This window comes from Cornus florida, unplaced genomic scaffold, assembly GCF_030987335.1.
Source record: "Cornus florida cultivar Cherokee Brave unplaced genomic scaffold, ASM3098733v1 CherokeeBrave_3.0.0_Hap2_Chr03, whole genome shotgun sequence".
NCBI classification, from domain to species: Eukaryota; Viridiplantae; Streptophyta; class Magnoliopsida; order Cornales; family Cornaceae; genus Cornus; species Cornus florida.
Genome location: NW_026775573.1, coordinates 6,799,885 through 6,817,233, shown reverse-complemented (window position 1 = coordinate 6,817,233; position 17,349 = coordinate 6,799,885). Strand labels below are relative to the sequence as shown.

General features: G+C 35.5%; 1 protein-coding gene across 2 annotated transcripts; it reads right to left on the bottom strand.

Annotated features, from left to right (window-relative positions):
- Positions 1-9,263: 9,263 nt before the first annotated feature.
- LOC132299238 (putative F-box protein At3g16210) lies at positions 9,264-13,288 on the bottom strand. 2 transcript variants are annotated; one of them, XM_059795742.1, is made up of 3 exons: positions 12,991-13,288; positions 11,301-12,346; positions 9,264-10,650 (listed from the first exon to the last, which is right to left on the bottom strand). In XM_059795742.1, exon 3 carries the CDS (start codon positions 10,648-10,650, stop codon positions 9,514-9,516), a length of 1,137 nt encoding a protein of 378 aa, XP_059651725.1. In that variant the 5' UTR covers positions 11,301-12,346; positions 12,991-13,288; the 3' UTR covers positions 9,264-9,513. The 2 variants fall into 2 exon arrangements, with proteins under 2 accessions (XP_059651725.1, XP_059651724.1); XM_059795741.1 differs by lacking the exon at positions 11,301-12,346 and having other exon boundaries at positions 12,991-13,284.
- Positions 13,289-17,349: the final 4,061 nt, after the last annotated feature.

Here is a 17,349-nt window from a genome sequence, read left to right as displayed (position 1 = left end):
GGAAAAAGAAATCGACAATTTTGTAATGTTAAATACACATCAAATATGAACTTTCGATTCATTACATAAAAATAAAGAATAAAAAAATACACATCAAAAGTCCATTAAACAAGTAAGGGTTTTTTTTTAATCTTTCCTTTGGATAAGCATCAAACAAAAGTTAGGTCGTTAGTTTTATTTCAAGGGTTATAACCTGTAAATTCTTTAATAAATTGAGAGATTTTATGCAATTACTCCTATTTTTATTTTATTTTTTTTCAAAGAAAAGTATCATGATATCCAATGTCCGAGAAAAATAAAAATAGCCACCCATACTGGTAGTGCTCAGTCCAACGCATGCGAGAAACGTTAATATGCAATCATTTTGATTGTGAAAAATAAGTATATGTGTGTCACTTCTGTGACCTAAAAAAAACCTTTTATGTCACTTCTGTTACCTAAAGTTATAATTTTTTTTTTTGTTTGAAAGTAGGATTAAAGTACAGTAGTATAAGTAAACCGACAAAAAATACAAGAAATCAAACAATTTGTTTTTTTTTGGGTACATATGTCCCATGAATAAAACGAGGGGACAGGCTAGCATGGGTTGTTCTGCTGCGGCGGACTGTCCTCACCGACCAATGCAATCAGCCGCCAAACCACCAACTCTTTCTTCTCACGTTAAATCTCTTCCGTCAATTATTTCAATGTCTTCTTCTCATGTGTAACATTTGAATTTTTGCAAGCAAAATTTATTTCTGTTAAAATTGAAACCACGTGTTCGATAGTTGGATAATACCGAGGAAAGTAGAATCGTGGACAGTGTTATCATTTGGAATTATTTAGAATTTTAGATTCTAAATAAATTTCTTAAAATTAATATTAAGAGACACAGCTAGTTGTGAGAGAAAAGTTTCACTTTAAATTAGGGGTGTCAATTTATATACGTGGGTCGTGTTCGTATCGTGTCGATATAAGAATATTATATTAAATAGATAAATTTTAAATATAATCCATTTAATAATCGTGTCAAAAATTTTTAACACTAACCTAATCCGTTTATTAAACAGATAAATATGTTAATCCGTTGTTTATCAAAATGAGACATTTAATATTTAATCAAATATTAAATAATAGAAAAAAATCATAAGCCATAAACAAAGTTTATGTTGAAATGACTTAATTAAACAGATAACATTTTATATAGGTCATATTCACGATTATAACATATTGAGTTAAATAATTACATGGGTTGAACTCCCCAACCTTAACCCGACACGGTTAAGTAAACGGGTTAATTGTGTCAACCATTTTATGACCCAAACCCGTTTATACCAAACTTAAATCCTTTTAACTCGTATCGTGTTCGTATCGTATTATTGTACCGTGTCGTAATTTGTTACTCCAACTCCAAATCAATTGTAATTGCATTTTGAAAAAAAAAACAAAGAAGTGTGTGTTGCATTTTAGAGATTAGAGAAGTAAAGATTAATTAACATCAATTGGGCCTAATTTTGGACGTCTAGAATTATTTTATGGATGGACAATAAATATTAAATCCTTAAATCACTGTCACTTGAGATCGATGTTATTGGAACAATTCTATCCATATATGTTATCATAATGTCGGTTTAACAACCTTATAGTTTATTATAGCATGTATCAATGTCAATGAACCATATAATAATAAAGCATTTAATAAAGTAGAAACCTCATGATTTTTATATATATATACACACACACACACACACTGTAATTGGGGGTTGAAAGATTGATAGGTTGCTTATAAGTTAGAACAACATCCCTCATAGAATTGGTCATGACCTAAAACCAGAGTGGAAGTCCCCATTACCCTATTTACTGTCCATAAATCTGAATGAATCCTAGGAAAGTACTTGATCTGCAATAAACGTACATAGCTAACTTCCACAACAAACTAACAAGGACAGATCTGAGGCCATTGTCCCTAATCATCTGATACCCATTAACCCTAACCCTAACTCTCTCTTCTCTCTCCCCCTCTAGCTCTTTTGCACTCGGATACTCTCTTCTATTGCACTCACATCCTTTATGTGTTGTTATGTACTGTCATGAATGTCAAAATAAATAAATAAATAATTAAAAAAAAAAATTGATTTGTGCCTTAATTCACTCTCATTCCACTTGATTTAAATCCTGATAAGTTTGAAAAATGATGGTTGAACTTGATTCATCATTGTTTCAAAAAGCTTGATTAGGCTCAATTCAACTAGTTTAATATACATTACTAAAACAAAGTAAAAATTAATGTCATTATTCATTTGACTCAATTATTCGTGTTCTGATTAGAAAGGTATACGTTATTTATATTCATAAACCTATACAAACTCTATGTTAATGTACTTAATGTTCATCAACAAATATAAAAATAAACGAATATATTGTTATATAGGTCTATAAAAATAAACGAATATATTATTAATGTATTTATGAACCCGCTCTATTCATTTACCGTCTATAATATATATATAATATTCTATATATCCGTGTATACGGCGTGTGGAGAAGAGAGATGTCACGTGCAATATCAAAGTCAAACGCAGGGAAGATTAAAGCCGCTGGCCACGAGGCAGCAGTCACCTTCATTGGGGATCGATCAGAGGTCAAATTGACCGTAAAAACTGGGCAATGAGTTCACATTTCCATTATTTAATATTATTATTTTATTATTTTTATTTTTTGAAGTTCAATGAGTTCACAGTGATTTCACTTGTCTTTCTGGACTTGGAGTCACTTCCGCAATGAATTGGATTTTTCATCATGGGAATTGTAATTTGCAGTCACTGTTTTCTTTCCCAATAAAGTATTACAAGAAAGATGATATAAATATACTGAATTTACTACCTTCATAAATAAAATTTCGTTTAGTCAGAAAAATATATGATGTTTATAAATTGACATTAATTCATATGATATAAGTTCTCCCCTCCAAATAAAGAAATTGAGTGTTTCGTTGGAATATTTTGGAACTGTTTCTTCTAGAATACTCAAAAAACTTTCCAAATTAATGTCATTGAAAATTTGCTATTTTTTTTTTTTCCCACAAATTTTGTTAATTTTGAGTTTTTTTTTTGGAATTTTAATCAACTGATATTTTGAGTTAATTTTGAGTTACATTTGAGAATAATGTTTGAAACTTAAATGAACTTTCATTTAAAAAAAAAAAAAAAAAAAATTACTAATAAGACGTATTGATTCAAATGAAAACATATAAAACGTAGTGTACTGCTGGTTAAAACTCTGGAACAGTCAAATCCCCCGCGAATATAGGGCGGCCTGACCTTTTGCGTAACCACTAATATAGAACACCATACCCCCAACCAATCACTTTACCAAATCACTCATGCCTACGTCATAATATTTCACCACGAATGTCTTCTAAAATTGTTGAATTCAAAAATATTTATCTTTATCCAAGCCTCTCACCTCCGCAATATGAATTAGGATCGCCTCTTGAGACGAAATTATATGTTTGCATCCGCAACCGACTTCGCAAAATATAATACATCACTTCCGAATCAAATGTAAAATTATTGTTGCATAAAAGATACAAAAATAAGAAATATTACACAAGTGATATGAAATATAATAATGATATGAAATTATTATATATACGATGGAAAGTTATTGTACGTGTTGGTGCATGCCAAGATTTAGGTTCTCAAAATATATATATATATATATATATATATATATATTTATTTATATTTTTGTATATATTTAACCTAATTTAAAACCAATGTTTCTTAAATGTTATTTTGCTCTTAAATTCTTCCCAAACATCCATTGTCCAAAAATTATCCTTGACGTAATTGTATATTGCTTTCAACACAAAAAAATATAAATATGTTTTTTAAAAAAGGTGGTATATAGGGAGCCTTCACTATAAATCATGCATGTTGATTATGTAATGACTCACTCTTTCACGTGATACGATATTGTCGAATTTGAATTCAAACCCGCACCGTTTTATTCTTGGGTTTTACCTCAAAATGCCTCGTACTAATTGAATCAATTAGAGTGTACAAATCTGACATATATAGTACTCTCACTTTCCACATCCAAACAATATGCACATGTAGCTTGTCCAGTGTGATAGTATGTACCTTTTGCACCCGCCTATAAGGTCATCACAATCATCTCCCTTGGGGCCCAATTTCGTCATTGACCACACTTCATACTAAGTTAGGTTCTGATACCATTTTTAATAACATACTCCATCGCATTCGCTTTGAATCCAAGCTCGCACAGTTTTGTTTCTGCGTTTTATCTCAAAAGATCGCATATCAATTGGAGTATAAAAATCCTACATATATTGCACTTCCTCTTTTCACTCTCATAAAATTTAAAATTGTACATTTGTAGTTTGCCCAATGTGATAATCTGTCAGTGTCTCTTGCATCCCTCCACGATGCAATCTCTCACAAGGCGGCCACAGACCCCTAAGTTGTGCACCAGTATTTTTCAATGCTACTAATCAATTTAACAATGAGTTTCACCTATTGTTTGGTTTATCCAGGCCCTCTACCTTGCATCAAAAAACAGACGTACATGTGATCTAGTAAGATGAATTGTTTTATTTATTTATTTACTTAAATACTGGCACCCATTCATAATTGATTTATACTTGATGGATTATTACGAGTACGAATGTGCTAAACTTGGGAGGCGCGGGTATACAAGAGTGTAATTGTGAGAAGGATCAGAGTCCAAGTGATGTGGTGGCTTACGAGGAGTCGAGGACATTGCATCTCAGTCCACTTACATGAAAAATTTGATGACTTGTGCTAAGACAGTTGAATGTAAATTGACACATAAGCTAGTTTTGTAAGGATTTGTGCCACAAAATTATGGGAATACATCATCTCCAATAATTACTTATACGTAACTAACGGATACAAAAATGTTACATTACTAGCTCGTTTGTATTATTAAATGGATAGATAGAATGATAATGTTACACATTTTATGATATTTTATCAAGTTTGAAGGAAAAAATTATTGGAGGGAATCCAAACTCTGCAGCATTTATTGCATACCTAAACGAATGTCACTGTTTCTAGACTTTTTCATAATTGTGTAGATTGAGGCGGGTATTTACAGAGTATTAATTATATCTACCTAGATCTTTTAGAGATATACTACGTATATATTAGAATAGTATATTCTAGATAATTATAAAGGTTTAAAGAATATGTAAATAAATAGAGTATTCTATTCTACTTTTTTTCCGGGATGCTTATATAAATGGTGGTTATTATTAACTCCAACCAATTTTCTTATTTCTAACTAGTGTTTTTTTTCGCATACCCTCAATTAACGATAAAAAAAGAACTACTTGTTTGCAAGATAGTTATACGATGGAGGAAATAGAAAATTCGTAACTCTAATATGTAATGAATGTTGCCAGCGAGCAGTCTTTTCGTCTCTCAAAGAAGATCCGATAAAAAAAGAACTACTTGTTTGCAAGATAGTTATACGATGGAGGAAATAGAAAATTCGTAACTCTAATATGTAATGAATGTTGCCAGCGAGCAGTCTTTTCGTCTCTCAAAGAAGATCAGATCCTAATAGAAAAATTAAGAGAGGGATTCCTACCTTTGTGGTAGCAAATCACGGTCAGAACAAATAGTGTAACTGCGTTAAAAAAAATATAATAAAATAAAATTCTATTTTAGCATTCCAAACATCTTATGAAAATACTCTAAACCAATTTAACAAAATTGAAAAAACTCAACATCAGCGAAAAAAAATGCAATTGTCCATCTACTAATTGAAGAAAATAGGTTAAAAACATATCATTCACAAAAATAAATCCAATGAGAGAAATTCTAATTATTTAAATTTTATATTAATTTGTTTAATTTATTTCATTGATATATAATTAAAAAAAAAAAAAAAACGAAGAAATAACTCCTTCATATTTTGTATAATAGAATACTACATTTTGTGAATTAATATATCCCTTAAACTATTTACAAATATAATTTTTTTTTATTAAATTAGTCTGATTGATAGTCTTTCCGACTTTATCGTGATTTGAAAATTTTATTCAATGTAACGAAAACATATCTAAATATTACGCATGTATCACACGAATGGTCCAAATATACAGTAGAACCGACATTATTGTCAGCACCTTGTATCATTTCATTATTAAATGCTCCATTATAGTCTAATGGAGTTGGGCTAAATTTGTCGTGTTTTGGCTGAGCAAATTAGCTAGTTTTCTTGGTTATCTCAACTACAGCGTCACCATCGACCAATCAAACTGCGTCTTGGACGCAGGATAAGTTAATTAACTTCCTCCTCGAATCAAAGGTGCCCACCATGTTTGTGAACTAAACAAATATTTAATAGAGTATTATTGTTAAATGTTACAAGAGATTAGACATTAGATATTGGTTCCACCAAACGTTCTTGCAGATTTTAAGCAAGTCGGGGTTCCCTTTATAATAATAATACTCAAAATAGCGGGCAAATTGGACCTTGAGGTTCACATCATTAAAGCAAACCTATGGAATAATAAATATATATTTCGGGGTTAACAAAGTTGTTACAAATATTTTAATAAATACTGACTAGCAGAGCAGCTCGTGTCTGGTGAGGCCAATTATGTGTTAATGCTTATGAGTAATATGATATGTATAATAAAATAAATTAATGCTTTAGACCTTGGGGAAGAATCTTCTAATTAACATTCATTCATTTTCAATATTATACGGACTGTACTCCTTTGATCATCGTCCAACAATGAAATAGCATTTTGTTAATTATTTTAGTTGCCGAGGAATTCTAGAGCTATTAAAAAGGGTAAAAAAAAGAAAAGAAAAGTAATTAGTGTCAAATTATGATAGTGTCTAATAACACATTAATCTATTTCTCTCTAAGGGTCAGGCTTCTATTACAATATTAATTCCAAAACAAGAATACATTTTTAATACTTCAACTTTGAAAGTCAAATATTAAATAAAAGTTGTTCCGAAAATGTTTACGGAAATAAATTTATTATGAAGACGTATGATAAATTATCATCATTACTCATATCATGCACAAGAAACATCTTTTCTAGTTTTTTATTTTTCTAAAAAAAAATTTGATGAAGACAGGGCTGCCTTTTTATTATTAATTTTTAAAAAAAAAAAAAAAAATTCCCACAAACTTATCTCCAATTAAGTTTATGCCAAGAGGTTTTATGAGCACTTAGATTCTCGTGTATAGGCTTTTTTGGGGGGCCAAGTTAGCCCAATTTTTACATGAAATAAATTATCAGTCCTACTAAATTGGTGTATGTCTGAAACAAGCTTAGCTCTAAATATATGGCCCAAACCAACGTATTCCAAATTTAATCTTTGTGCTAGGTTTGGGCCAGTCCAGACATTGACCAAGTGCAAATTATTCAAATGACTACTCAAAGAAGAATGATCAAGTCTTGTCCAATGATCAATGCATTTTCCCACAGAAAGAGGTGGTATGCGTGTCCCTCAAAGAAAAAACTTTCTAACTAGCCCAATGGTATAACCTCTCCGTTCTCAAAAAGGAGGGGAGAATTCTTGCCCGGGTGTGGGGCAAATGAGTGTGTGTGAGAGTATGTTTTTGCCAACTCTCCAAACCAGTTTTAGGAATCAAATAAAACCCTCCTAAACAAATTCATCCCATGACGCAGTTCATTATGCATGCCACTTCGACCTCACAAGTTAAATTTATAAAAGACTTGTCCACTCTCCTGTCTTTTAAGTCTCAATGCTCAAACCTCCCAAAACATATTCTGGACGAGGAAGCAGGTGCATTATTTCAGCTTCAACATCCATAGCTAGAATAAAACCACGGACAATAGCCGAAGGAGTCCAATAAAGATATCCTCCAACAAATAGTGCAGTATCAAGGAAATACCGTTCGTATTTGGATTATGCTTCGTATCAATAAGCCTCCGTGGAGCTTCAGCACCCACAGTTCAGCACCCACAGTTAATATTGCCCGCTTTACATTCATAATCGTCAACAAGAAAGACATGGACAACTTCATAGCATCTGAAATATCATATAGGGTAAAGTGCATTAAATCCCCCTGAACTATTAGGGTATGTACAAGAAACCCCCTGAACTATAAAAGTTGCAAAAAACCCCCCTGAACTATTGGGGTATGTGCAAGAAATCCCCCTGAACTATAAAAGTTGCAAAAAACCCCCCTGAACTATTGGAGTATGTGTAAGAAATCCCCTTGAACTATAAAAGTTGCAAAAAACTCCCCTGAACTATTGGAGTATGTGTAAGAAACCCCCTAAAACTATATATTTTTTTGCAGTTTACCCCATCCGCATGAATTAATTGACTGAAAGGGACGATGAAGCCGAGGAATTTGTGGTTGGGATCAGAGTTATAGATGTTTTCTGAGGAGTGTTTGGATAAGCCAAGGAATCTATTGTTGGGATCGGTGGGTCTCCTGTCATAGCTCCATCATAGCCGTTGCACCACCCGCCAGATCCGTCGACCATATATATTGCACTTCTTTGCACCGCCCATCGCCGTCACCGCCTTGCCTGCCGGTCAGCTCACCTTGCTCGCCGGTCCATTCCACCGTCCATTCCAAGCTCACCGGCCCATTCCGCCATCTCCATAGCAGAGCACACCGTCGTCCGTGTTTCGAACACACAGTCGTCCACAGTTCACCGTCGAGCCCCCTTGAGCTTGCCGCCGACTCCACGGTTCATGGCCTAGTCAACCGAGCTCTCATCACAGCCGAGTCCTTCGCGCACAAGCCGCCATCATCCGAGACCGAGCCATCCCGCCGACCTCGGATTTCTTTGGTCTCTTTTCTTTCTTTCTCTAGCTCTCTGTTTTGGGTTGTGTTGGGTGAAAAGCATCTTTTGGTAAGAAAAAAAAAAAAATGTAAGAAGTGTATAAGTTAAAACGACGCAGTGTGTTATAAGGGTAAACTGGTCTTTTAAAATTTTCGGTGCCGGAAGCTGATGTCATGGAGGTAAATTGTAACAAAATCATAATTCAGGGGGTAAATTACAACAAAATCATTGTTCAGGAGGGTTTTTTTTGTAGTTCAGGAGGGTTTTTTGCAAATGACCAATAGTTCAAGGAGGTAAATTGCAACAAAATCATAGTTCAAGGGGGTTTTTTGTAGTTCAGGAAGGTTTCTTACAAATGACCAATAGTTCAAGGGGGTAAATTGCAACAAAATCATAGTTCAAGGTGGTTTTTTGTAGTTCAGGGAGGTTTCTTGTAAATGACCAATAGTTCAAGAGGGTTTAATGCACTTTACCCTATCATATATAAATTCAGAAACATTAAAAAAAGTCCATATTTATATCAAAGGAAAAGGTTGAACAGAAACAATAGCTTGTAATATGCAGACTAAATCTTCTATCCTGCTTTTGATGAGCAATCCAAAAGCCTGGGATGGGTGGAGTGGAGATATATAGCAAATTCCCAATTGCTGACCAAGTTGTTGACATGGAACCAAGCTGTTGATATAAAAGGATAGCTAGCATCCCTTCAACGAAACCAAGCTGTTGACATGGGCATGATGCGAGTTCCTGGATAATACGTCATATTTCCCCCCTGTAAATGAAGTAATTTCATCTGTCTTGATGTTATAAACAATGTAATTTCTGTATGGATTTCCAGAACGAAAGATCACCAACTCTCCATTTTTTAACCAGACAATAGGAAACATATTACACCATCCTAAATTGCGCTGAGGAATTCTACTACGCGCGCCACGTCGACCTCTCAAGTCAACTTTAAAAAGACTGGTCCAGTCTCCTGTCTTTAAATCTATCAATGCCCAAGCCTCCCAAACATAATCCGTTACGCCGAATATGAAAGTGAGTACACTTTCCCTCACTAAAAAATCACCAGATAAATTGAAGAACGTCGGAAGTGGAAGCTGGTACATTATTTCAGCTTCAACATCCATAGCTAGAAGATAAGTAGCAGCATTAGCCGTAGAAGTCCAATAAAGATATCCTCCAGCAAATAGTGCAGGATCAATGAAAAGCGGATTAGTATTTGGAATAGGTTTAGTATCAATCAGCCTCCACGCAGTTTCAGAACCCACAGTTAATATTGCACACTTATATTGATGGTTGTTAACACGAAAGAGATGGACAACTTTGTATCTCCTGACAGAAGGATCATATACTAAAACAGTAGGATTAGAATATAAAATAGGTTCTAGAAATGGAGGGAGGGTAAGTAAATGCTTGGTAATAAGATTTGCAACACAGAGTAGAAGTTCATTCTTGTCGTGACGAAACAAAACTAAGCCATCACAAGTAGAAAGAATATGGGTAGAGAATCCATATCTTAATTTTCTTAACCTAACATTGCTATTGTTAGTCTCCGCAATATAGATCACTTTTCGATGCTCATCGTGTTGCACAAGGAGGAGTTTCGTTGATCTTTGAAGGTGTGCATTAATGAAATGGGGGTTGTTGATAATGTTATACCACTCTCGGCAAACATATCTCATCACATTGAACAGAATCTCAGCACGAAGCAAAACCAAGATGTTGAATATGATCCCTTCAGGAAGATAAGGTATGTTGCTTACCCTCGATCTTCTACTTGAAAAAGAAAGTGTCCTGAATTTCTTCATAATATGATCGACTCCGGCCATCTGCAATACCAAAAAGGCATTAAAAATTAAAAAAAAAAACGCAACTTTAGATATGGTTCACAAAAAAAACTAATAAAAATTCCTAACATGGAATTCAAAAGACTATAGAATCAAAAAAGAAAAAACAAAAGGTACCAAACAGACATACCAATTTACTAGGACAGTAGCACATAAGAAATTTGTAGTAGAATCTCTCTCAATTGACTTTCCTTGGTTTGTGGTTCAATATATAGAAGACTCTTTCTAAAATAAAAGAAAGACTAAAGTTGGAAATTTAATGTTGTTACATGTGCAAGAACCCATTCAATGATCATAATCATGTCTTTAGGGAGGGATTTGATTAGTGATTTGGATATTATGGTCTCCTAAAAAGATTTAATTGAGACCAATAAACAAAAATTTAGCTAGAAAAAAAATTAAGATTGGATAGAGTTGCAGAATCCCCAATCAATGTTATGTGCTTGTAACTGCATCAAATTTTAACATTTTAGTGATTCGCCTGAGACTATGTAATAATTTCGTTTAGTCATGAACACATATTTATAAACAATATTCACATACACATGTAAATATATATACTGATCTACACAAAGTCACTAAGTTACAAACAAACCTATATACAAAAAAGTAACAGGTCCATAAATACGTACATTGGAAGAAGCTAGCGTTCATCATCATTCAATTTCGTCCTTAAATCATTGCGATGCTGTTGTGAGGAACAATCTTTCATCTCTACTCCATCTAGAAGGTGAATGTTGTAGAGAGAAAAAAGAGGTGATGCTTTGCCAGAGAAGATGACGGCGGACAGACAAATAGAGGAGGGGCCGTGCGTTGGGTTTTGCTGAAGGGATAGCCGGCATTGAGATAAATTAGGGGTTAGGGTTTGTAAATATTATATTATATACATGCGCTTTTATGTTATCTTTCAAATTTAATTATCTTTAGGTAGAAAAAAAATTATTTCTATTTAGAAAATATGAAATTTTATTGACTTTAAAAATTAAGCCATCCTCCCATTTGGCGTAATATTTTATAATTCTAAATTTATCATCTTTAAAAGAAAAAGGGAAATTAATTATCACTCTCTTGCATTAAAATTAATTAAAGTGACCATTTGATTTAGACAGTTGTGTCTGTCGCGTCAATCCAACACCTTTCGGTAGGTCAGGTGGTTTGACCTTTAAAAGCATAGCTCATATGAGAATTGTGTCCAACCATTTAGATACCAAGGGTGGCCAAGATGAAAGGTGTCATGTAAACCTAGTGAACTCACAAATTATTTACACTTAGTGGTTATTTATTTACTATGAAGCACGGACACAGGATAGGGGTATGACACGACACGGACACGGCGACACAGAAAATTTCAGAAAAATTGCACACGGACACGGGAGGATACACCTAAGAAATAATGTATATATTCAAAATCCACAAGACCATAAATCTAACCTCCCAAAAGAAATACTACACACAAATACTTCAATTCTATCAATTAAGCAATTAAGAACCAAACAAAGTCATAAACAAAAATAGATAATTAAGGCCGGTGCAGTTTTCATAAACAAAAATAGACAATTAAGGCCGGTGCGGTGCTAGCCCAGCGGGAGGGCGTCTATTGTTTGGGACCTCTGGCCTGTGCTCGAAACCCACCAGCATCATATCCCCTCCCCCTTTAACCTCTAACTCCCTGACCCTACTAACATTGCCAAGTCAAAAAAAAACAGACAATTAAGGTAAATTTCCAACATGTTCAGCATTCTTCATTCATCACCTAAAAGTGATAAGTTCAATAACCAAAAATCTACTTCATGTGCATCTTTCATCATTGATAAAGAAGTACAATAACATAACACACAAGAGAAAGCCAAAAATAGAGTTTGCACACATCTACAAAAATAATTATATAATTGTTCTGTCTACAAATATAATTGTTCTGATTTCTCTCTGTTTTTCCAGCTAGGATCTAAAATTTGATTTAATTCCAGTACTTTGTCAATGAAACAATGTAACTGAGTCAATGAGAATAATCGCACATTATAATGAGACCGAACACGGTCCTTGCTTAATTTAACTGAGATGAATGAATCAATTCAAAGATAAAAAGAACAGAATCATAAAATTCAGAAAACGTAGAAGTTGAGAATCTCAAATGTAAAAAAGGCCAAGTTCATTAGTTCATCTCTGTTACAATAAAAAGATAGACAACTGTGCTCTTGACAAAAAACAAAACAGAGAGTCTTGTTCCTGTACTTAGTGTTTTGTTCCAAACAGTGGGTTACTTAAATATGCACACAGATAGTTGAAGAAGAGTAGAAAGGAAGAGAGAGAAAAGAAGCCTACTTGGTGGAGTCGCCGTCGAAGACACCGGAGAGAGAAAAAATCCTGTGGAGAGTTGCTGCCGCTGGTAGTCGACGTTGGAGAGAGTTGCGGAGGAAGGGAAAATTAGGGGCTAGGGCACAGTCGCGTCTATTTGGCGCATACAAATTTACCATTTGGATTTTTAATAGCACTCCTATGGGTTATGATTCCTAAATTTTTTATTTTTTAGTTTTTTTCTCTCCGCACACGTGTTTACATGCGAACACGGGTCAACTTAACATAGAAGAAATAATTAAAATAACGTTTTTATCTTATAAATTTATATTTTAATATTTTATAATGGTAGGACATATTTATATTTTAATATTTTATAATGGTAGGAGTGTAGACACTAAAATTTAGTGGGCTTTGGTTTTAATGAATGCACCTATTAAATATAGGCCTAATGTTTAAATAAATTATTTAATTTACCAGGCTTGGTCCACTTAAATTATTTAATTAGCCCAGCCCAGATAATTAAATGAAACGATAATTATTCCTAATAAAATATATTTTGAATAATTATCTTTAAGGATAATTATCACAATATAACCAGCCCGGCCCAGTTATAGTTTTATCCTTATCAGGAAATGACACGTGTCATCATCCTATTAATCCAAGAAGCCTATAAATAGAGGCTTGAAGGAAGAAAAAAAGAGGAGAGGATTCAGAATTCAGAAGTCTACAAATTCAGAATTCAGAAGTTCAGAGACTCAGAAATCCAGAGACTCGGAATTCAAACACAAATTCCGAATCGAAACCCAAAAGCGAAGAACATCAAGCACATCCAACAACGTGCCGTTCTTTATCAAATTCCACAGTGATTCAAGAACAAGCTCGTGCAGCCCTTGGATCCAACCAACCAAAAATAAGGAGATCGAATCAGAGGACCATTCTTTGTTTGTAAAAGATATTACAAAGGACTGTACTCCACATTCATAAATTAATAAAATTCTATTTTGCTCCATATTTTGTTTCTATTGCAAACTTACAAAATTTGTGTGTAGAAGGAGATATTTAATTAACTTACCCGTTGACGAGGAAAAACTCTAAATGAAGTTAAATGGGTGGAAAAGGTGATAAGGTGATAAATGCCGTTAACAACATAAATTCAAAAGGTAGTTCTGATCTGATAAGTATGAAATTTAAATTATCGACTAAGGCTTTCCTTAAAGATTGCAACCAATTATCAGCCCAGTTGGCTATTAAAGTAAACTCTTATCAACCAATGAGGTATGGGCAATATTGAACTCCAATTCATGAATTACTTATTTTTATTCTGTAAACTGACTTAGCCATCGGAGCTGTTTTGGCAGGCACCACACCGGTGTCAAGAGAAAAATGTTGTCGTTTCGGATCGTTGTAGGCTAATCTTCATCAGTTGGCGCCGTCTGTGGGAACTTGGAATAGTTCTCTTTAAAAAGGATTATGGTCTTACGATTCGGATTTGAGCGCGGTGAGGGAACATCGTTGCAGGCCTCTAGTGAGGAGGAAGTGCAGGGGGAACCCCCTCACATCCCAAATGACCTAGAGCGCGTCGCAGAGTTGGAATAGCAAATTCAAACCCTGAATCAGGGAATGAATGAGCTGATTCGGCAAAATGCGATGATCCTTCAACGTTTTGTTCCCCCAGACCCACCTCAAGGGCAAGGTCGTCACCATAACGAAATCCCACCTCAAGATCAGCCCAACCTAAATGCTGAGGAGTTTCTTGCAGAGCATAGCCAAATTGCTGATCTGCATAGGGTGGCAGGTCACCCATCTCCCCCACGTAGCTCTAGGCCATTAACCTCGACCTACGTTGATGAACGGACTGAGGAGGTTACCCACATCGACCAACAGATCCAGAACCTCAATGCTAAGATGGAAGATGTGATGCAAGCTATGAAGGGAAAAGGCTTCACTACCACCATAAACGACCTTGTTCAAAAAACAAATTTGCCATTTAGCCCGATTATCATGAGATGTCCATTGCCTAGCAAGTTCAAGATGCCAACACTTAAAAGCTTTGATGGGACTCATGATCCTTTTGATCACCTGGAGACTTCCAGGCACTTATGTATCTCCAAGCTATACCAGACCAGATAATGTGGCGGGCCTTTCCTACTACTCTCAAAGGGTCGGCACGGGTCTGATTTAATAAATTAAAACCAGGCTCGATCGAGACCTTTGCAGAGTTGAGCAAGGGATTTATAAGTTATTTCATTACAGGTCAAAGGCACAGGAGGCCGGCCACTCACCTGCTCACCGTGAAACAACAGAAGGAAAACCCATTATATAGGGAATATCAATCGGTTCAACACCGAAATGCTGCAGGTGGACGAAGCTGATGACAATGTAGCACTTACCGTATTCATGGGAGGACTGCATACATCTAGATTCCTTTTTTCCTTGTTAAAGGAACCTCCAACCAGTTTGGCAGAATTACTGGTCAGAGCCAGGAAACACATGAATGCGAAGGATGCGATGAGTGCGCGAAAGGGGAAAGAAGGAGAAGATAAAAAGACGGATAAAAAGAGACCACAGCCTGGTGCCAAGGACGAGAAGGAGACCAAATTCAAAAAGTCTTCAATCAATCAAAGCGAAAGGATATATCGTTACAGGAGCTCAAATAAGTACTCCAACTACACCCCGCTCATTATGTCTATAGATCAGGTTTTAATGCAAATTCAGGATGATCCCTCCCTGAAGTGGCCATCGAAGCTGAAATCTGATCCCTCAAGAAGGCCTCGAGACAAATATTGCAGGTTCCATAGGGATCTTGGGCATATCACGGAGGATTGTATCGACTTAAAAGATCAGATTGAGAATTTGATTCGAATGGGTCACCTGCGAAGGTTCATGGCGGGAGATGATAGACAAGGTACTAATCCCGCACAAGGGAGGCGGGACAATCATCCACCAGAACAACAACCAGTATGTGAGATCAGAGTCATATCTGGAGGGTATGCAGGAGGAGGTAAAACAGCCACGACCCGAAAAACTTACGCAAGAAGAGCAAGAGCAAAGGTGAATGAGGTGGGAATGTTCAACTCTACATCAAAAACACTAAGGTATACTGATACTACCATTATGTTTTCAGAGGCTGATGCCAAAGGGATCCAGCAACCCCATGATGATCCTCTAGTTGTCTCCATGGTCATAGCTAACTACACCATAAGGCATATACTTATTGACAATGGGAGTTTAGCTGATATAATATTTTCCAATGTATTCAACCAAATGATGATAGGCCGGAAAAGGTTACGACCCATAAATTCTCCTCTCGTGGGGTTTTCAGGAGATAAGGTATATCCATTGGGAGTAGTTACCCTTCCAGTGACTGCAGGAACCAGCCCAAAACAGGTCACTTTTATGGTTGATTTTATAGTGGTGGATTGCCCTTCAGCATATAATGTTATTCTTGGGAGGACAACCCTAAACTCTATTAAAGCCATTATTTCGACTTACCACATCCTCATACATTTCCTGACAGAGCATGGGGTGGGTGAGTTGAAGGGTGACCAAGCCACCGCTCATGAATGCTATCTCACTTCTCTTAGAGAAAAGATGTCCCAGGAAATTATGATAATTGAAGGGTTAGAGGTAAGAGACCAGAAGGAGGTAGAAAAGCAGAAAGTTCGACGAGCCGAATCGATGGAAGACCTATTGGAGGTGAGCTTGGATGATGAGGCTAAGAAAAAAGTGAGCATAGGATCCTTGCTTCAACCTGGCATAAAGGGTGAACTCATTCAATTTCTCAAGCAAAACCAGAAAACTATGATAATTAAAAGGTTAGAGGTAAAAGACCAGAAGGAGGTAGAAAAGCAGAAAGTTCGACGAACCGAATCGATGGAAGACCTATTGGAGGTGAGCTTGGATGATGAGGCTAAGAAAAAAGTGAGCATAGGATCTTTGCTTCAACCTGGCATAAAGGGTGAACTCATTCAATTTCTCAAGCAAAACCAGGATGTGTTCGCTTGGACTCACGAGGACATGCCCGGCATAAGTCCGGCCATAATACAACATTATTTAAATGTTCATCCCAGCTTTAAACCCATCAGACAGAAAAGAAAGACATTAGCCTCTAAACGAAACCAGGCTATATCGGAAGAGGTGGAGAAACTCTTGAGAGCTCACTTTATTCAAGAGGTACATTATCCTGACTGGTTGTCAAATGTGGTCCTCGTAAAGAAAGCCAATGGGAAGTAGAGATTATACATCGACTTTACAGACTTGAACAAGGCTTGCCCAAAAGATAGTTTTCCTCTCCCACGTATTGATATGCTGGTGGAGGGAACTATGGGACATAAACTGCTGAGCTTCATGGATACATACTCTGGATATAACCAGATTCCAATG

What these genes read in the sequence shown, in the direction of transcription:
- LOC132299238 (XM_059795742.1), bottom strand. Translation starts at nt 10,650, where the DNA reads ATGGCCGGAGTCGATCATATTATGAAGAAATTCAGGACACTTTCTTTT.